General features: G+C 41.8%; 1 protein-coding gene across 3 annotated transcripts in view; it reads left to right on the top strand.

Annotated features, from left to right (window-relative positions):
• Positions 1 to 22,650, top strand: part of rnf103 (ring finger protein 103) — a 452,442-nt gene that overhangs the window by 36,826 nt on the left and 392,966 nt on the right. For 2 of the 3 annotated variants that reach the window (XM_070962727.1, XM_070962726.1), the window contains exons 4-6: positions 12,147 to 12,569; positions 13,482 to 13,614; positions 17,722 to 17,808. In XM_070962727.1, coding sequence (XP_070818828.1) covers positions 12,147 to 12,569; positions 13,482 to 13,614; positions 17,722 to 17,808 — 643 coding nt within the window. The remainder of the gene's footprint in view (positions 1 to 12,146; positions 12,570 to 13,481; positions 13,615 to 17,721; positions 17,809 to 22,650) is intronic. The other variant, XR_011602181.1, reaches the window with a different exon arrangement.

The raw sequence follows: 22,650 nt of genomic DNA, 5'->3' as shown, positions 1-22,650 counted from the left end.
TGGTGTTGTTGCCAATTCCTTTCTGTGCTCTGCTCATGTACTGATCCATGTGCCTACTCGTCTTAGCCACTATGATGCCTGACAGGAGCTTCCATGTTGTACTCAGGCAGGTTATAGGCCGGCAATTGGACGGTACGGTCTTGGGTGAGTTCCTGATCTTAGCGGCTGATTCATCTGTGCTTCCAGTCGTTCAGGGAGTGCGGTTAGCTTTTTGAGCCAGTAGGCGTGGATCATGTCGGGCTCAGGTGCTGTCCAGCTCTTCATCTTAGACACTCTTTCTTGGATGTCTGCAGTGGTAATTTCTACTGGTTCCTGTTCTGGGAGGCTACTGTGGTCTGCTTTCAATTCAAGCAACCACTGGGCATCGGTGTTATGCAATGCCTCCTTCTTCCAGATACTCTTGCAGTAGAGCTCAGTTTCAGACTTTGGTGGGTCTATCTGGGTCTTCTTACTACCCTGCCATTGAGAGTAGACCTTAGCTGGGTTAGCTGGGAACAGTCTATTTATTCTCCTGGTCTTGGCTTCTCTGCTGTATCGCTGTATCTCTTAAGGTGGGTAGCCAGAGCTGTTGTATCTCCTTGGCACTTCCTTCCTGATCTTTACACCTTTCTGTAGTTCAGTTAGCAAGCTAACCTCCCTCCTTGTTGCCGTGATCTTGCTCTCCAGTCTCCTCTTCCATAAAGGGTTCCCCTGCTCCTTCCGGCTACTGCTGTTCATCTTGTAGCCTAGCATGCGCAGGATGACTGTTGCCGCTGCATGCATCAGCTGATTGGTCTCAGTGATGGTTTTCTGTGGATATAGTCATCAGTGCCATGTTCACGTCTTCCAGTAGAGACTTATCTGGTGCTTTGTCTCTTAGACTTGGCAGGTAGGTAGTTGCGTTCCCCCAGGATTCTGTTCTCTCAGGTCAGCTGCCCTTTGGTTCAGGGTGTCTGTGCTTCTTGGGGCTTGGTACCCAATCTCGTTATTTGAAGATGCAGATGTCATCTCTGTACCGACCTGTCGTCCTGGCTCCCCCTTGCCGTAGCATCTTTGTACCGTGGATGAGGCACATTGTACCTCATCAATCTCTAATTGCAACAGTAGGTTGTTCTTACGGATATTAGAGCACTGGGTCACAAGTTGCTTTGCAGTCTTCATGGATGTGGTGTTTCGAAGCATCCATAGGCCCCACATCCCCTACATATACCCTCTCTCGCTGGTGTTGCTGGTGTAGTAGCATTCCAGCAGGGTTTTGTTCTCTGTTCTGCTCTATGTATGTCGTGTTCCAGCCAACTTCTCGTTAGGGTGTCCTGGTCCCCCAACACCTAACGTGGACCTTGTTGGACCGGGTGACGTCTGAGCCGGAATGGCTTTATCTATTATTGTTGCTCTCATCTGAGGTGTAGGCATCTAACTGCAAAGGGTCTTGACAAAGGAACCACCTGGATATACTGTCCTAAACGGGATTTGAACCCGTGTGTGTGTGGCAGTGAGTAGCCTAAACCACTGAGCTATCCAGTCAGTTTCCAATGCTGTCTGAGAAAGTCTCCAGAATAACCATAAGCAGATGACTGACGGAACAAGGCTTAAAGGGAAGAATAGCTGCTAAGAAACCATTATTGAGGCCTGCAGACATCCAGAAACGCCTCAGATTTGCCAGGGAGCACAAACACTGGACTGTTGATGACTGGTAGAAGGTACTCTGGATGGACGAGTCCAAGTTTGAACTCTTCGGTCAGCATCGTTGTGTTTATGTCCGCAGAAAAGCTGGAGAATGTTTTGGTGCCAGATGCATTGCACCCACAATGAAACACGCTGGAGATTCCATTATGGTATCGGGTTCAATTTGTGGAAACGGTGTGGGCAAATTAGTGAAAATCGATGGTATCATGAACAAGACTGTCTACCACAACATCTTAGCACATCATGGAATCCCCTCTGGACTGAATCTGATTGGGCATGAAAGATTTCTAAAATATTTATGTTTTCTCGTTTTTCTGACAGGTGGTCTAATAAATATATTATGGATGTGTGTGATGTAATGAGGAGGAGAGGTGGTGGGGGGCAAGGGGATTTCAGTCCAGCCTTTTTGGGGGCAGAGGGGAGAGAGTTCAGCATCCTGACAGCCTGGTGGATGAAGTGGTTAGCCTGGTGGGGCTTGCACGGAGGCTCGGAGTACCTTCTCCCAGAGGTTGAAGAGGCTGTGTGAGGGATGGGTTGAGTCACCCACAATGCTAATTACTTACTAGGAGGGAGGGGAGTGAGGCATCAATGATCTTTTCAGTTGTATTCACTGTGCGCTCCAGAGTCTTGAGGTTGGAGGTAGTGCAGCTCCCATATAGGGCTGAACGATTTGGGAAAATAATCTAATTGCGATTTTTTTCCCCCAATATTGCGATTGCGATTTAATATGCGATTTTTTTCCCCCCCAAAAACATAATGATTGATTTAAATCTAACCAACACAATATTAGATACATTTTGTAAAAAAATGTTCTTTCCCATAGGCTGGGCCAATTTGTTAGAATTAAATTAAAAGATGTATGACTTGAAATAAAAGACATTTTTATTTAAGTGCTCATTACAGAATGCAGATACATTTAAGTAAACAAAGTCACTGTAAGAAAAAGGTAGTGTAAAAAGTAAAAACACAAGGCACTTTTTAAACACTGTGCAAAGTTTACATTCTTATGAAAAAAATAATAAATTAAAATTATATGTATCTTACATTTCACACTACAACATAGAATTTGCCTCTACTACTTTGAAAATATTTTGCAGAATCAAAGTAAATGAAATTGAAATGAAATTCACTGTTAAATTAGACAAAAAATTCAATATTATAATATAGATCAACCTCACTTATCAAAAGAACACAACAATAACACACCACACAGACTAAAGTTCACATTGCGTATGGCACTGCCATATTGATCTAACAGTTTTGTTCTCAGTGGCTCACAGGTTTTTTGCTAAGAAAACTAGCATATTGACTTTTGCTGGCTTCAAAGATGAGCGAGTGCAAGTCACAATATTCCCTCCTGTGCTAAAGAGACGCTCTGAGTGAGCGCTTGTGGCAGGTACACAAAGATACTTGCGGGCCATGGTGCACAGATGTGGGTAGCTTATCTTGTGCACCCTCCACCGAGCCAAGGGATCATCTTCTCCACCAATGGCAGGAGTCCTCAGGTAACTGTTTACCTCTGCCTCTGCGACATCTTCAAGTTTTACAGGCAAAGATGGAGAGGCTGCACTGGTCTTGAAAAAACTGCCAAGAGACCTCTTCGCCTTTTCCTCCACGGGCTGTGCACTTTGAGGCATCTCAGCAGTTTCAGTACGGGACCTCTTCTCCTATTGGATTAAAAAACAAACAGCCATTAGTTTTCCAGTTAGATTTTACAGAAAAATTGTGTTTTTGGGAAATATGTAATTATCATTTACCTGATGATATGTACGTTTTGCTGAGTCTACCATCTCTGTCTTCAGTCGGGTCTTGATAGCAGGGATGTTGTCAGTACTGATATACTGTGTTTTGAACCTAGGATCCAGGAAACAGGCAACATCCAAAAGCTCCTGGATGTTTGGGTCTCCGTATTTGTTGTTGAGGTATGCTAGGACTTTGGTTTTTATTGATTTAGTCAGGTCAGTGTCCTCAGCATCTTCAGCCAGGACTGATGTGGCAAAAAGGTGGAGAACAGGCTTGAGGTAGGAGATGCTCACATACTCCTCTCCAGAAAGAGCATCTGTAAATTCCAGTAGTGGATGCAGTGCCTTGTGAATTGACTCCAACACGTCAATATCCTGCCAGGTTGGGATGAGGGCGCGCGCATATTGTTCACCAGACAATACCTGAGAAATGGCTTTGGCCTGTTCAAGCACTCTAGCAATCATCGTTTCCTTAGATCCCCATCTTGTTGGGCACTCAGTTATGAGGTTGTGCTCAGGGAGTTTGAGCTCCCTCTGTGCCTCCGTCAGTGCTGCCTTCTTCTTCCAACTGTGGGAAAAATGCCCCACCAGCTTCTTGCACATTGCTGTTGCCCTTGACACTCTGTCATCTTTGAGTGCATTTTCTGAAAGACATAAAAAGTAATGTAATACATACAATGAGTTTTGTGATACAAGGCAATCAATTACCATTACACACTCATATTCTCTATCATTCTGAAATACACACATCCACACCCATTTCCTCTCTCTCTTTACACACACAGAGCACATCAACAGCTCGTGTGTGTGTTTATTTCGAACATGTAAAAAAACAAACAAAAAATGCAGGTGGCCATTCCACCACATACAGACATAGAAGCACATAAAATCAAAACATAATATTTCAATTAACTATTACTCCCACCCGCTTTCCACAACTCAACATAATAATTATATATATATATGTATGTATGTATGTATGTATGTATGTATGTATGTATGTATGTATGTATGTATGTATGTATATATATATATATACACACACACACACACACACACATATATATACATATATATATACATATATATATGTGTGTGTGTGTATATATATATATATATATGTGTGTGTGTGTGTGTGTGTGTGTGTATATATGTGTATATATATATATATGTATATATATGTATATATACAGTCAAAACTGAAATTATTCATACCCTTGGCAAATTTTGACTTAAAGTTACTTTTATTCAACCTGTTGTTTTTTTTGTTTTTTTTTGACCGGAAATGACAGGTTTCCCCAAAAAGATAATAAGATGGTTATTTCTCAGCTTTTATTTACATTTGAACAAAAAGTGACATGTCCAGCATTATAACTTGCTGGTTGAATAAAAGTAACTTGAAGTCAAAATCAAAGGGTATGAATAATTTCGGTTTTGACTGTATATATATTTATATATTTGTATATAGCTTCCTTTATTATTTCTTATACTATAGGCCTACGCTTATTTCTGTAAATTAGTGTATCCCCTCCCTCTCTCTCTCTCTCTCTCTCTCTCTCTCTCTCTCTCTCCCTCTCGTGCACACACACACACACACACACACACACACACACACATACACACACGACATGATAACTTACCAACGGCAAGATGTAATCTGTGTCCAAAACACTGGAGCCTCATCCATTCATTCAGCTGTGCAGCCAGCACCATATTTGATGCGTTGTCTGTCGTGATACAGACATGTTTTTCCTCATGGAGATCCCAGCTGGCAAGCCCCTCTCTCAGGCCGGCTGCAATATTATCCCCTGTGTGGTCGTCTGGGAAATAGTTTGCTTGTAGGCAGCGAGCTTTGAGATTGAAGTCCTCATCAATAAAATGTACTGTGAGACTCTGGTATGGCTCAGCTGTGCGGCTTGACCACAGATCAGTTGTTGTAGCAAAAAACTCCACGGTTTTAAGCTCCGCGGCGACTTTATCTTTGCATTTTTTGTACAGCTCCGGTATGGCAGTCTGACTAAAGTATGTGCGGGATGGTATACTGTACTGTTTATCCAGTGTATTTATCAATGCTGTGAACCCAGGCTTGGTCACCGTGCTGAGAGGCGCCATATCTTTTGCAATAAACTCCGTTATTGCCCGAGTGATTTCCCCGTGCCATTTTGAAGTGCGCTCATACGGGGTGACACTTTCAAACATTTTGGTCAGTGATCCCTGCCTTGAGGTACTTGGCTTGCCAGGCACGCTGGTGCTCGGTGTTTTGGCCAGACAACTATCATATATGGTTTTGTGGTATTTTTTTAAGTGTTGGAACAAGTTCGTAGTGTTACCCCGTGAAGTAGCAACGGTAGCACAGCATGTTCTGCACAACACCTTCTTTTTTGAAACCAAAATGATTCCACACCACCGACGTGCTGTTCCTCTTCGAGACTAAAGTCTCACGTGTGTCCGTTTCTGACTGCTCCGTTGAGCCAGAGGCCATTGCGCAACAGGCTAAAGGGCAGGATGAAAAATTGGTGCGGCCGAGAGCTCCGCTCTAGCTCGCGTCTCGTGACCAACTTGTAATCGCGCAAGTTGCGGTTAGGAAATCTCATTTTATCATATCGCGATATTATCGCAAATGCAATTAATCGTTCAGCCCCACTCCCATACCACACAGTGATGCAGCTGGTCAGGATACTTTCAATGGTGCCTCGGTCGAAAAAGCACGTGATGGTTGCTGGTGCTCTTGCTCTCTTTAATTTGAGGAGGAAGTAGAGGCACTGCTGGGCTTTCTTGACCAGTGATGCAGTGTTGATTGCCCAGGAGAGGTCCTCAGTGATGTGCACACCAGGAAATTTGGTGCTGTTCACTCTCTCCATAGCCAAACCATTTATAGTCAGTGGGAGTATTGGGTGTGGGTACTCCCGAGGTCAATAACGGTTTCCTTTGTTTTCCCCACATTCGTGAGAGAGTTATTTCTGCTCCACATGGCCAATCAGTTAACCTCATTCCTGTAGGTGTACATTACAAATTAGACAAAGTAAATAATGTCCCATACCAGTTGTTGAATGATTCGCTCATTTCAGTTTGACCTGTATTTTTTTTTTTAATCAGTCAAAGTGATGTTGTGTGCAGAGTTTCAGCACTGCATGAAAAGTAGCATTTCCATCAATTATCATCACTGTAAATTGCCGTGGATGTTCTCTCTCAGCCCCTGTGACCGTGAGGTGTTAAAATGCAAATGTAAATGCTGCAACAAATGCAAATTGGGATCGTGTGTGTGTGTGTGTGTGTGTGTGTGTGTGTGTGTGTGTGTGTGTGTGTGTGTGTGTGTGTGTGTGTTTTCTGTGCCTACAAAATACAGACAAAGTTTTTTTTTTTTCATGAGGATTTAAAAGTGTGTTTAAATAATTTTATAGGTTACATACAGGATAAGAGTCCTGACTCTCAAAAGCCTTTCATTTTCCACTGAAATTGCTAAATCATTGTGAAAATTAAAACATCTACAGTTCTTGGACACGTCACAATTTTTCACATTTTGCCACCACAACACCAGATGAACAATGGTTGTGTGATTAGCTTGCAAAATTCCAGCAGGTTAAGTCCACTGATGATTCTTTAAGTGGGAATAAAAAGGGAACACACCAAAGTAACTTTTCTTTTTTAAAATTTTCGATGATGTCAGTTTAAGAAGTTTACATGTTTTATAAAATATTCAGGTACAAAAATAGAAAATCAAAGTACCTAACAAAATCACAGCATGTTTTTCTTTTCTTTACGCAACAAAAATTGGCTCGCGAGAAATTCCGAGAGCGCGACCTCGCATATGATTGGACGCCTCCTCTGACGCAATGACGTCGGCAGAAAACGACCTCGGCGCGTCTGTGAACGCGAACGGAGTTTGGATCAGAACAGTTACATTTCGGGCCCTGCTAAACTTTAACTCTGTTCATACAATGGCCGTACGTCATCTTCAGTTCACCCCAGAAGGCACTCCTCTATGACGAGTGGACGGCCTGGCTGCGGAGCGACCATATCCAGAAAGTCCAAACAATTTAGAGAAGAAACTGCTGAGCGCCTTCAGTGGATTGTCTCGGCTAGTAATGCCGCTGATCGCGCAATTGGTGAGGAGAATGGCCGAGATAAAAGCCATACTGCTCTCTCTAGAGGAGCAGCCCCGACCGAACTGCAGCTGCAGAGATGAAGAGACGGGTGCATAAGTTACGTAAGTAACGTAAGTAACGTGGGCATTTAATACTACATTGTGCAGTTTTTAGGCCGCCAAACCTTTATTATTCTTATTGCAATACGTTCCAAACGTTTGGTAACTGTTCATGTTGCATTTAACATTACAATGTATTTTGTATTTTAAAGGAAAAGGTGCGACGTCTGCACAATAGTGACGGAAACGACAGGTGATATGAACCTGAGCAGGGATAAGTTAAAATACACAGAAATACACAGGAGATATTCTGCAGAATGTAAGTAAATATAAACGTTGCATTACGTGTTTGTACTTTCTGTGTTTTAACGAAGCGGCGACGTCATATTTGATGGCAACTTTAACTGGGAGTCCAGACATAGATGGTGTGGACAGGAGTCTTTTTAATGTAAGTTTTTTTTTTTGTTTTTTTTTTTTAACCCCTTTCTGTTGTTTCTTGTTGTTTTTGTTGTTTTTACTGAAGCCTGTCAAACAAATATATATCTTCTTCCAGCGGCCTGTAAAACATATTACGAGACTGTGCGGAGGAGCTTCAGGTATGCCCAGGCAGCTCTTTCATTTCAGGCAGCAGCTGTGAAGATTTCAGCTAGCAGCAGACAGAGAAGGAAGCGGGTAAGGCTACTTTCCCACCAAACGGCTCAAATCGCGCCTCAAATGAAATCGCGTCTCGCCAGATGCTCCAGTTTTGACACTGGTACAAAAACCCCTTGCGGCGTCATCACGGCGCGCGACAAGCCCGCCCAACAAAAACATTTCATTCTCTCGTCGACTACGTCCGTACGTCAGCACGTCGATGGCGATCTCAACGCTGATAGGCTGTCGCGGCGCAACTTCACGCGAATCCGCCGCAAAAGTTCAATAATTTCAACTCGAGTGATGAAGCGATGGCGCGATGGGGCGACGCGATGAGAGCGATTTTCGCGGCCAACGCATCCATCGCGGCCATCACGTCACCCGGCAAAATGACGCTTCACATCGCGTCTTTGCATTGACTTTGTATGTAATCTTGTGGCGCGATCTTGTTTCATCGCGTTTGGTGGGAACGTAGCTGAAGAGTTACATGAATGCAGCTTTATTTTCACAACAATGTAAAAATGGGCTGAATTTTATTTATTAGCTGCATTGTTTTTGACAAACATGGTCACATATGTTATCATGTGTTATTGTTTCTTAGCAGTACTAATATTATATTAATACCTGTATTTACAGCTGCTGGAAGCAAGAAGGAGTGTCCTAGCTCTCCAAACTCTGCCAGACACTGCAAGAGCGGCTGGAGAGCGACCCAAAGTATGTGGCAACCCACCGCAAGAGGCTTCACATTGAGTCCCCTTAAAAGCGACAGGCACCAACTCAGTATGACCCAGAGGCAGCAAAGAAGCATTTCCAGAGGCCTTAGACTCTTTTTTTCATGCACCATGGACCAGCGGCATGGCCCAACCCAGAGACTCTTATCAGTGAACCCCACTAGTAGTCACTGATTTTATTTGGTTGATCCTTGTTGATGTGTGTTTGCCACGATTTCATTAAAGACTTTTTCAAAATGTTTCTGTCAACTTTGTGTTCTACTGTGTGGTAGTGGGTAGTGTAGTTTTCAGAAGGTGGATAGTCAAATAAATGAATCATTAAAATAAAATGTAATATATATAAATATACACATACATAATATATATATATATATATATATATATATATAACCAATAACAGCAGAGTTGCCATCCAATCGCATGATCACTCACTCATGTGATTGGAGTTGCTATCCAGTCACATGAGGGTTTCCTTTTAAAATGCCTGTGGAATCATCCAATGGTTGTTTGTGAAGGCAGCAGGCCAGCCTGAGTAGATCAACGTCTGTAGCATTCGTGTGCTAATTAGAGCTATTCTCACCTTCGCGAAGGCGCGAATAACAATGCCCCCGCCGACAGAGGGTCCGTTTCCGACGATATTCGGAGCGGGCGAACTTCCCCGTAAACTGCCCGTGAATTGCCGATAATCAACGAACTTCGCGGGGCTTTATTTTTGTTAAAGAGTAAAAATGTATGTTTAAGCAGAAATAGCAGTTATATCGCTGTATCCAAAGCCACAAGACTCCATCCAGCGGGAATTATTTTAAACTGACATTCTGGTTTTCCTGGTTTTAAAAAAAAATACAAAAACAAAAAATACATAAAATAAAACAAAAAACACCTTAATTTACGGACAACAGAAACTCTGGTTTTCTGTGACATCTATCTGTCATACAGGTGCACTGGTGCACAAAGACACACACACACACAACCCCACAGTGAAATATTCATCTTCACAATTGAATGTGTGTGGAGTTTTTCACAATTTAGATATAAATTTGAATTTAGAATATTCATTGACAGCCCTTGTGTTCTATCACCAAGATAATTTGCAAACCAATTACACAATTTTTCATCCAATCCAATAGATTCCAGGCTTTTCAAAAGAATTTGATGATCAACAGTATCAAAAGCCTTAGATAAATCAATAAAAAGGCAAACACATCAATAATAATGAATACCCTGTCCTGCTTATTACCTAATGCCTTGGCAACATCATTCATGGATGATTTTTGATGTTGCTGTCACATTATTATGCCCCGCTCTAAAACATCCATCCATCCATCCATCCATCCATCCATCCATCCATCCATCCATCCATCCATTGTCTATACCCAACTATCCCTTCTCAGGGTTGTGGGGTGGGGGGGTGGGGAGTGGGGGTGAGAGGCGGGGTACTTCCTGAACCGGTCACCAGTCGATCGAAGGGCAACATATACAGACATACAATCATTCACACTCACACGGCCTATGGGCAATTTTAGAGTCATCAATTAACCTAATGAGTGCCTGGAGAGAACCCACGCATGGACGGGAGAACATGCAAACTTCACACAGAAAGGCCCTGCCCGACCCGGGGATCGAACCGGCGACCTTCTTGCTGTGAGGCACGCGCACTACCTGCTGTTGCACTGTGCCGCCCGCTCTAAAATGTGATTAATACAATTTTATGATGGAATGTAGAGATAAAAATGTTTCTGCCTGATCATTTAGAAACTAGTTGCTAATTATTCATCTCATTGGACTGACTACTATGTAAAGGTTAGATTTAGACTGTCCTCCAAAAGTCAGGGAAACTGTTATCATGAGTTAAGCATTCAACCTAAAACTGAGCTGATAATGATAACAGCCTAGGCTTAAACTGAACTCCACCAGTGGACTTTTTTGGATCAGCAGAGCAAAGAGCATTAAACAGTTGAAGATTCATAAAATAAAAGATCTGACTGCCAATTGGTTATGCACTATGATCATAGACAGCAGGAGGAAATCCAGCATTTTCAAATCCATAACCTGACAAAATAAAGTGTGCACTGAATGCGTCATATTATCCTTTTGAACTGAGATTGTGGTAGAACCACAAGGATGAAGTACAAATATGTGAGAATGATTTAACTATTTTCCACAACTTTGCTTGTCCTCTTAACTTTCAGAAACATTTATTACACTGCTGATGAAAACATCAGTGGGTGATTTAGTTAGTCGCACTTTGTGCCAGACAGCACCCCTTTTGCTGAACAAGTCAGCAATTTCTGAGCGAAACTGTGAATTGTTCATGTTTTTGAATTTCTTAAAAGGCCTATGCTTGCCTACAATGGAATTAAATGTTTTCATAAAAATGCTGTGGTCAGTTGATCAAGTTAATATGTAACAGAAAATTTTTCAGAAAATAGAAAAATCTCAGGTTAGTTTGTAGCACCCTCTTGTGATGCAAGAAGCTGTGTTTCTGAAATCATCATTCTGAAAAGCATGATAACCAATCAGCAGGACAAGCTAAGATTTAAGGTACACTCATTAGTCTTTCATTAGATGAAATTTCCCCAGACTTTGCACTAAAGAAGAAACTGATACCACAGTTCTGATATGTAGATAAATTTTGTATCATTGCCTTGTTACCTATACCTTGTTATAATTTAAAGAGTGCGTGTGTGTGCGTGTGTGTGTGTGTGTGTGTGTGTGTGTGTGTGTGTGTGTGTGTGTGTGTGTGTGTGTGTGTGTGTGTGATAGAGAGAGAGCGCAAGACCCAAATCTGTGTCAGAATTTGTTTTGTCTGCCTGTAAGAGACTAAGTGAGGATGGGAAATGTAATTTTTGAATTGATCAACAACATATGAAACAGATACAGATAAACGGGTTTGATTTGCCATCATCGTACTCATCAAGCACAGCTGCCAAAGCACAAGTTTGCTCCCCAGAATCTAATCCATGGTACTCAGGACCTGTGAGGGAGTGAGTGAGAGAGAGAGCAAGAATTTGTCCTCCATTAGTCTGCATCAAGACTACACAGTATGTCAAAGGTTTCCAACAGCCCTGACATCATGTGTGAAAAACCAGTAGTGTAGTTCACACATAATACTTATATTTGCATAAAAACAGGCAAGTAGGAGTTACAGCTAAGAATAAGTGCTCATTTTGTGTGTCCAAAATAATGTCTGTCTGTAATACTAACATGGTGGTCCTCTGTTCTGTCCACCAGGTCATGTATCAAGCGTGGCTGGAAGCGCTCCACCCTCATCATGTCTGTTCCTCAGACTTCAGCATCGAAGGGCAAAGTCATGCTAAAAGAGTACAATGGCCGTCGCATTGAAGCTGAACACATCTTCCGCTGGATGACCTCACATGTAGCTCATCGAATCAAGACCCTGCGTCAGTCTAAGCGACTGGTGGAGGAGTGGGGCTCTGACCTGTCCCACCCAGTGAAGATGTTTCTGTTTGCCCGTCTGTCCCAGCCACCTGCCTTCTTCTCCTCATTGTCCATCAAATTCACAGGCAGGATTGAGTTCATCTACGTGGACGTACGCCACTGGGACAACCACAGCAGCCTATCAGAGATCGGTGTGAAACAGAGCCCCGCGTACATCCTCAAGATGCCTGAGGGCATTTATCGCTATGGCAACAGGTAAACATGGAAATTAAAATGGGTTGTTTTTTATGCTAAATTTATTCCAGGGTGCTGGAAACAAGCCTCTGACCGATTATTGAATCACAGATTCAAGAGAAACAACGCAGAAAAATGTGAGCAAGCACAGAGTAAAGCTCCTTCTTGTTGACCAGAAGCTAGCTGAGGTGGTTGGGGCATCTGGTTAAGATGCCTCCTGGACACCATCCTTTAGAAGTTTTCTGGCCATGTCCAAATGGGAGGAGACCCGAGGAAGACCCAGAACTTGCTGGAGAGATTATATATCTCATCTGGCCTGGGAATGCCTCGGGATCCTCCAGCAGGAGTTGGAAAATGTTTCTGGGGAGAGGGATGTCTGTAATACCCTGCTTAGATGCTTCTTCCTCAACCCAACCTCAGATAAATGGAAGAAAGTTAATGTATGGATGGATGGATGATTATTATTATTATTATTATTGTTTAGGGGCAGCTGTGGCTCAGGTGGTAGAGCAGTCGTTCACTTATCAGAAGGTTGGTGGTTCCCTGGCCTTGTTGACCTACATGTCGAAGTGTCCTCGGGCAATTGGGAATGTGTGTGTGTGAAGGGGTGCATGCAGACTAGAAAAGTGCTATATAAATACAGTCCATCTATTGTTCTACAAAAAAACAAAACTTTTGTAATTGTTTGTTTTAATATGTTTCTTCTTTCCACTTCTCTCCTCATCTTCCCCTCCTGTCCTATTCACTCCTCCATTCCGCCTCTCCTCCTTTTTTCTTCCTCTACTTTACTCCTACTCCTCATTTTCTCCTCCTCCTCTCCTCTTCTTCTCCTTCTCCTCTTCTTTCCTCCACTTCCACTTCTTCTCCTCTGCTCCATATCTCCTCCACTCCTCTTCTCCTTCTCCCCCTCTCCTCCTCCTCTCCTCTCTTTAGTACAGGGGAGTTCCTGTCTCTGGCTGCCATGGATACTTTCCTGCGTTCGGTTCAGCCAGAGGTCAATGATCTGTTTGTTCTCAGTTTGGTCCTGATCAACTTGCTGGCATGGATGGATCTCTTCATTACACAGGTCACTTCCTGTAGTTCCATTAGATGCATTGTAAAAGTACCTTTACTCCTGTTCTCAAATACAATTTTGAGATACTTTGAGATACTTTTACTTTACCTTTTACTACAATATATTTATTTGACACCTATAATAAAAATGGCTGCATGCTTCTTGGGGTGGGCTCTGCATGCCTCTCAAATATTCATTTGTCAGTGAATCTGTGGCTGCTACTTTTTGATGATTGGCTTAACCTCAAATACCCAATAATCAGATAAATTTTCTTCCCCAATTCAGTTAAATCTTATGTATATAACACCAAATCACAGCAAAAGTTAACATGACACTTTTCATACAGAGCAGCTCTAGACCAGACTCTTATTAATTAATTAATTAATTGATTAATTAATTAATTACTTACTTACTTACTTTAATTTACAGAGACCCTATAATTCCCTCATGAGCAAGCACTTGGCAGCAGCAGTGAGAAAAAACTTCTTTTACTTTTTTTAACTTTCATCAGGCAGGAAGTTGGTAACACGCATTAATGGAATGGAACATGAATGTAACCAGATTGAGAGGGAGAGAAGGCAAGAGGAGCTTGGAGTATCTTGGCAGTCTCAGGCTATAGCAGCCAGTCCAATTCAAGCCTGAGTCTGAGCCTAACGATAAGCTTTATGAAAAAGGAGAGCTTTAAGCCTACTCAAACATAGAGAGTCTGCCGCCCAGTCCGAAACTGCATTCTGGGAGGGCAGTGTTTTAGTGGGGTAATAGTGGTACTCTGATATGATAAAATATGATGGTACCTCCTATTCTGGAATGCACACTACAGCATTTGGTATCAGCTGGAGAGTCATCATTGTAGCAGTCTGATGATAAGGAATTGCATTCAAGTAACAAATGCGTGGACTTTTTTTCTATGTCGTTTTGAAACAGGATGTGCTTGATTTTTCCAATATTTTGTAGGTGAAAAAGGCAGTCTTTGAATTTTTTCATGTTGGAGGTAATGGACATATCACCATCAAAGATGCCTTCCAGATTCTTTGTGGTGGTGCTGAAGGCTAGGGCAGAGCCATCCAAAGTAGCCATACAATTAGATAATTTGTTTCAAAAGTCTTGTCTGGGTATAGTAAAAGAAAATTACAGGTTATCTAGCTCTTTATGTGCTTAAGACATGCTTGAAGTTTATTTGACTGATTGCTTTTATCTGGCTTCATTCATAAATGCAATTGGGTATCATCTGCACAGCAATGAAAATTGTTTTTCAAAAGAATAATTCATATAAAGCTCTGGAAAAAATGAAGAGACCACCACAGAATTATTAATTACTCAGATTTTCGTATTTATAGGTATGTGTTTGAGTAAAATGAACATTTTTGTTTTATTCTATAAACTACTGAGAACATTTCTCCCAAATTCCAAATAAAAAATATTGTCATTTAGAGCATTAATTTGCAGAAAATGACAAATGGTCAAAATAACAAAAAAGATGCAGTGTTTTCAGACTTCAAGTTCATATTCATTTTTAAACAACACATGGAGCATACAGCATCGTCCTGCTGGAAAAACCAATCCTTAGACCTGGGGAACAATGTCAGAGCAGAAGGAAGCAAGTTTTCTGCCATGATAAGTGGCTTGATTCATGCATTCTTCGCAAAGACGAATGTGCCCAATTCCAGCCTTGCTGAAGCACCCCCAGATCATCAGTGATCCTCCACCAAATTTCACAGTGGGTGCAAGACACTGTGGCTTTTAAGCCTCTCAGGTCTCCGTCTAACCGTTAGATGACCAGGTGTTGGACAAAGCTGAAAATTGGACTCATCAGACCTTACTCCAAACCTCTATGGTCCAATCCTTATGGTCTTTTGCAAACTTCAGCCTGGCTCTTCTTTGCTTCTCACTGATGAAGGTCTGTTTTCTAGCTTCACACAACTTGAGCCCTGCCTGTCAGAGCCTGTTTCAAACTGTTCTTGCCGTACACTTTACCCCAGCTGCCGTTTGCCATTCTTTTTATAGCTCACACCTACTGTTGCTGAGTGACATTCAAATGAGTTGACGGTCATCCAGGTTAATGGAGAGTCGTTTTCGCCCTCTGTCGGTCTGTAGCTTTGTTGTCCCCAATGTGTGCTGCTTGACCTTGTTCTTATGAACCGCTGTCTTGGAAATTTTAAGGATGGAAGCAACCTGACGCTGACTGTATCCCTCTGCCAGTAAAGCCAGAATTGAACCCTTTTTTTTCTTACTCTTGCTTACTCTTTTGGCATGGTCAGTTGTTATTTTTTGATTCCAGTTACTTTTGAGGCACTACTAGCACTATATTGGCCATCCAGCTGGTCCTACTGCAAGAGGATAGTGATGACCACAACAGTGTTTTCTTATACTTTTCCTCGTTAAGTAAGATTTGGTTCAGGTGATCGCCTAATCAGTACTTCATTAAGTAGAATCAGGTGTGCCTGTATTGGAATTCAAAAGACACTGAAATGGAATGGCTTCCATACATGTAGAGATGCTGATTTCAGAAAAATTTGCAGTGGTCTCTTAATTTTTTCCAGAGGTGTATATGGATCGTAAGGTGAATAAAATTGGTCCCTGCACAGAATCTTGTGGACCTATATGACTAACCTTGGCCTTCATTTAGGAGGATTCATCAGCACCACATCTGCAAACTGAGATCAGTCTAATAAATAGGATTTAAGTCAGCTTAATGTGGTTCCATGAATGCCAGTTAAATGTTCCATGATGTGATGGTCCATGGTGTCAATTGCAGCACTAAGATCTACAAAGCATTTTGACAAGTCCATTTAATTAGGTCATTTGAAACTTTCTCTGTACTATGATGCACTCTAAATTCTGACAAAAAATCCTCAAATAAAGTTTTGTTATGTAGAAAGTCACTTTCTATATATAAGGTATAGGTCTATATTTGGCTAAAACCCCTGTGTTATGATTTAAGTGGTCGAGCCAAAAAAACAAACCGGGAACAACAGGGAAACCAGGCACTAGACTTGAATACTCACAAGAGTCATGGGGAACAAGGAAAACCACACACAAGGGATGATGCCACAAAGACAAAGGAAACACACAGACTTCAATAGACAGGGAACAAAATCAGACTCGGGTGAACACAATCACACAGGTGGAAAAAATACAGAAAGTAAAGTAAACTAAGACACAGAGGCAAAAACCAGTCAAATCTAATAATGAGAATAAAGGCTATCATTATGGAGGTCCACATATAAATATAATATTAGAATCACCTACAGTAATTACTTGATCTGTTTTTAGGAAAAATTTGATAACAGATTTTCTAGGTTGAGTGTGAAAGACTATCCAATGACTTATAATTAAGTTTAGGGTTAGGGATGATTATTACAGTAGGCTTGAGTCAAAAATGGCTGCAACTCCATGTCTTGGGCTGGTGCCTTGAGGATTGTATTATATGATTTCAGGTAGAAGATTAATTTAAACCAGGGCTCTCAAAGACCTGCTGACATATAGCAACTATAAGTCTTAACTATGAACTTTCATATTTTGCTTTTCTTGCTTTCTTCTTCTACAGCAGCCTTCCCATTTCAGATTATTGGTAACTCCCACACAGATGACAGCTTGGCTTGTGCAAGTCTATGCATGTAAATTTTTGGTGACACTGCGCACAAGACTGCAGAGGAGATTGGGTGCAGAGTGCTGCATGGAGCATGCTGAAGCACTTAGTTTGCAGATTACAGTTTTACATAGAAAACATACAATCATCTTATAAAATGTGGTGAATTTTAAGAAATTGAACTACCCAACAGTATAGTAAGTATTAAAATTTAGGTCACTATGACCAGCTGTAACATTAAAATGCTACTTTCACATTATTTCAGTAATAATCCAACCATGTAATGTATTTAAAGTAATGATCTCTAAAAGGGGCCATTGTACATTATACACAATGAGCACTTTTACTTTTGGTACTTAACAGTTTTTCTCCACTTTTACAATGTGTCTATGTGGTAACGCTTTCAATGTAAGGAACTAATCTGAGTGGTTCTTTCACCACCTTATACACAGTGCTGAAGTGAGAGTTCCTGTATAATTACTCAAGCATTTATTGTCCTTTTTTTAACCTGTTTTAATTTTTATGCACAGGGAGCAACAGTGAAACGATTTGTAGTTCTGATCCGAACACTTGGAACCTACAACTCCATACTGCTGGGGTCCTGGCTTCCTGTTCTGGTAGGAACAAATCTATAACACACCAATCTCACAACTGATTTCATCAACAAATTCTTCTTGTATTGAAAGGTTTTGACCATTATGAAGCAGTTCTTTTGTGAGTGGATCCCTCTTTGTTGAAACATATATGTACACTACCGGTCAAAAGTTTTAGAACACCCCAATTTTTCAATTTTTTTGATTAAAAATTATTCAGTTTAATGTCTCATTGTACTCTGAGATGAAAGCATAGTACAAATAAGCAATTGGAGTTAAAAAAAAAATCAATCAAGAATCAATTTATAGACCAAAATTCTAAACTTTTGACTCCTCAAAGTAGCCGTCTGGGGTTTAAGTCTGGAGACTGCTGGCCAGTCCATGTTTTCAAGCTTAACATCTTGTTCTTTTTTCCTTAGGTAGTTCTGGCATAGCTTGGACTTATGTTTTGGGTCATTATCTTGCTGTAGGATGAACCCCTGGCCAACTAGGTGCAGACCAGAGGGTATTGCATGGTGCTGCAGAATGCTGTGTTAGCCGTTTTGGTTCAGGGTGCCTCTCACTCTGTACAAGCCACTGACCCTGGATCTAGCAGAACAGCCCCAGACCATCACACTTTCTTCTCCATGTTTGAGAGTTGATGTTTTTTTTTCAATTTTCTTTTTATTTTCAGAGGTATTGCATACAATCAAGACATTGCCAATGTTTACAAGTACTCAATACCCTCCTTTCTGTCTTTTCCCCCCTTTTTAACATTCTCATATATATATATATAAAAAAAATATGTAGTATGCAGCAGGGCCGTGCAGAGACCTTTGGAGAGGCAGGTGCTCAAAGTTAAAAGGGGCACATGGAGCACAAATTTGAAACACCATACAGAAACATACCTTGCAATATAACCGGTTGAATGGTAGCAACCCATATTCATAAAGAATGTAACATGGAATCACAACATACCATATCATTGTCCACACCTCATATATTTGTTAGAGGCCAGTGCAAAGCAAAATTAGTCTCTGTTTTACCTGATGGGGTACAATGAACAGCTTCTGTTGAGGGGGTTGGTGTGGAGGCTGCTGCTGATGATGTGACATTTCATACCTTTTCAAAAAATTGTACTGTATAGCCACGAATTTAATCCATTCATAATCTGGCCTTGATTATTCCAAGTGCTAAATTAATAAAGTAAAAAATAATTAAATGATATAGAAATCATGTATTTAAATATTTTTGTGCTTTTATTCAGTTTGACTATCGACTTTGACAGCAAGGTTCTAAAAGTTATGTAATTTGTATGCATATTATATTTAATTTGTGTGTAAATGTTATAAACAAACAGGTATGATATGTTTAAATGAGAGGCTGAGAAAATCAAAATTCAAATTCTACTATTATTGTTGTATTTATATTGTAATAGTCCAAAATTATGTAAATATGCATATTGCATAGTTTTATTAAAATAACATAGTCTATGCCTCATTGCCTCTAGAAACATAGGAAAAAAAACAGCTTGACAGTAAAATAACACATGATATCTCTCTAATGCACTTTGCCCATGACAAGAGAAACATACAGAAACAAACAAACAAACAAACAAAAAAGCCTGACATACTTTCCCCCACAGCACGCTGTGTGTGGTTAATTAGCGGCTACAACTTGTGAGAGGTGTGTGTGCAGAGTTGGACGACACAGAGGATGCTCATTGCTCACTTCACTTCGTCAGTCATCTTGCAAGAATACACGGTGCACAAGCAAATACCACTGCAAAACCTATTCACCGGACCAGTTGTTTACTCCCTCGGGTCTTCTTCGGTTTCGCTAGACTATCAGTGGCTGTCTTCAGCAGCTCAGCGATTAGCAGAAGGGCACGTCTGGGCACGTCAGGGCAGCGACGGCAGAGTGAGGGCACGTTGTGGATCATGTGACCGACCAAGGTAGATCTAAATTATTATCATTTTGTTTTATCTATTATTATTTTGGGCGACACAGACGGACTTTCACACACACACACACACACACACACACTTACAAAAAAAAAAGAAAAAAAAAACACTTTGACAAAAGGGCACTTTGGGCATCAAGGTCAAAGGGACAGTTGCTCCAGCACCAACCCCCCCCCCCCGCACGTGCCTGGTATGCAGTGTGGACGTGTGTACACGAGTATAAAAAGTGTATATGAAAATATTTCCAGAGAATATAAAAAAAAACTGCAAAAACAATAACAACAAAGTGCAGATGAAATAAGCCAAGATGGCGCCAGGGACGGCTGCCTCAGTGTGTTGGTGCACGTTGTTGTGTTTTGTGTTTTAACTGTTTTTTGCGAGGGTACCTGGAACTCTTTCACCAGAGAAGAGCGCATGAACATCAGGGCAACAACACCAGAGGATTTATTTCCTAATTTTCTGCTGCGAACATTGGAAATTTTGGACATTCTGGTCAAAGGTGCGCTCACCTTTGTTCATGCAGTGAAATGCCGGAGGAGAGGAAAACGGACCAGTGCGCTCATGCGTCTTTGCCAGCGTGGAATACACACAGTGTTACCAGGAATATTTCTCTCTAATGTGCATTCACTGCCCAACAAACTGGAGGAATTGCAACTGCTGTTAGATAAAAACAGGGACTTTTCTTCATCTGCGGTTTTGTGCTTCACGGAGACGTGGCTGTGTGGATTATTACCGGACTCTGCGCTGTGGCTGGCAGGCTCTACCGTGTAGGCAGAGACACAGAACTTTCCGGTAAAACTAAAGGTGGAGGAATCTGTTTCTACATCAACAGTGGTTGGTGCAACAACGTGACAGCGATCCAGCAGCACTGTTCTCCTGACTTGGAATCTTTTATCATTAACTGTAAGCCTTTTTATTCACCCCGTGAGTTTGCTTCATTCAATCTGGTCGGCGTTTACATCCCGCCACAGGCCAACTTGCAGGATGCACAGTGCGTGCTCGCCAACCCCGTGCTGCACTGGGCCACTCTGACCACGTCATGGTCCACCTGATTCCTGTGTACAGGCAGAAACTTAAGCTCTGCAAACCTGTAGTGAGGACATCAAGGAAGTGGACCAGTGAGGCTGTGGAGGATCTCCAGGCGTGTTTGGACTCTACTGACTGGGATGTGTTCAGGACTGCTACCAACAGTCTGGATGAGTACACAGATGCTGTGACGTCCTACATCAGCTTCTGTGAGGACTGCTGTGTTCCATCACACACCAGGGTGAGTTACAACAATGACAAACCGTGGTTCACAGCCAAACTCAGACAGCTAAGGCTGGCAAAGGAAGAGGCCTTCAGGAGTGGAGATAAAGACTGATTCAAAAAGGCGAAGTACAAGTTTAGTAAGGGGGGCTAAAGAGGCTAAACGACTGTACTCTGAGAAGGTCCAACACCAGTTCTCAGCTAACGACTCTGCCTCTGTCTGGAAAGGGCTCAGGCAGTTCACCAAATACAAGCCTAAAGCCCCCCACTCCATCAATGACTGACGCCTAACCAATGACCTGAACCAGTTTCCACTGCCGCTTTGAAAGACAAAGGGACAGTACAGCAACCATCACCCACGACTACTCCCAACAGCTCCAGCTCCAGTCACCTCCACCAATGCCCAGCTGTACACCTCCAGGATCCTGACGCGTGCAGGAAAAATTGTGGCTGATCCTTCCCACCCCAGACACAAACTCTTCGAGACACTCCCCACTCTGGCAGGAGGCTGCAGTCAATCAGGACCAAAACCTCATTCCACAAGAACCGTTTTTTCCCATCTGCTGTCAGCCTTATCATCAAGGCTTTCGCATACATACATACCTGCCTACATATTTGTATTGATAATTAAGGGCAGTGGTAGGAGATGGATAACAGTTTACTTTCATTGAACAGCAGAACAGGGATGTATAATGGAAAAACATATGTAGAGTAGAAAATATCAGCACTTTCGTGGGAGGTTAAACTAGAAGTCATTTGCTATTTTCATGTGGTCAGGTAAAGGGATACCGCGAGAGATTTTTCCCATTCATTAATAAGGGCATCAGCCCATTATTTTTGTAACAGTGGTTTAGTTGTTTTTTCATTCTGTTGTGTCCCTTCAATTTGGCTGTCTCTTTTCCACAAAGGAGATCCACTTTGCAATGGCGGTGTTTCATGGCCTAGGCAAGCCTCTTTTTCTGATGTCTTAGCAATGGCTTTCTTGCTGCAACTCGTCCTGTTAGACCTGTAGCTCAAAGTTTTCTCTTCACAGTTGAAACTGAGACTTGCTTACTATGACCACTTTTTTTTTTATTATTATTATTTCTTGGGCTTTTTAGTCTCTATGATAGAAACAGCTGAAAGTTGGACAGGAAAGGGGGCAGAGAGAGAGGGGACTACATGCAGCAAATGAGCCGCAGGTGGGTGCGGCCACTGGTGGTTATGGCTGATGGAAATGGTGTGGGGAAATATTTTATTGTCTTTAATTTTATTGACTTTATTGACTTTATTGTCTATATTGTCTTTATTGTCTCACTTTATTTCCTGTGTACTCATGTCTTTGCCCTTTTTCTTATTTCATCTGCCTTATCTGCATTTTGTAACATTGTTAAGAAAAGTTACAATATTATCAATAAAGTGTATTATTATTATCAATGATAATAATCCATCCATCCATTTTCTATACCGTCTATCCCTTTCGGGGTTGTGGGGGGGCTGGAGCCTATCTCAGCTTCAACGGGCGAGAGGCAGGGTACACCCTGAACCGGTCGCCATCCGATTGCAGGGCAACATGCAAAGACAGACAACCATTCACACTCACACTCACACCTAGGGGCAATTTAGAGTCACCAATCAACCTAATGAGCATGTTTTTTTGGTCTGTGGGAGGAAGCCGGAGTGCCCGGGGAGAACC

Source organism: Chaetodon trifascialis, chromosome 5 (assembly GCF_039877785.1).
Source record: "Chaetodon trifascialis isolate fChaTrf1 chromosome 5, fChaTrf1.hap1, whole genome shotgun sequence".
Taxonomy (NCBI): Eukaryota; Metazoa; Chordata; class Actinopteri; order Chaetodontiformes; family Chaetodontidae; genus Chaetodon; species Chaetodon trifascialis.
This window is presented reverse-complemented; position numbering and strand designations above follow the sequence as displayed.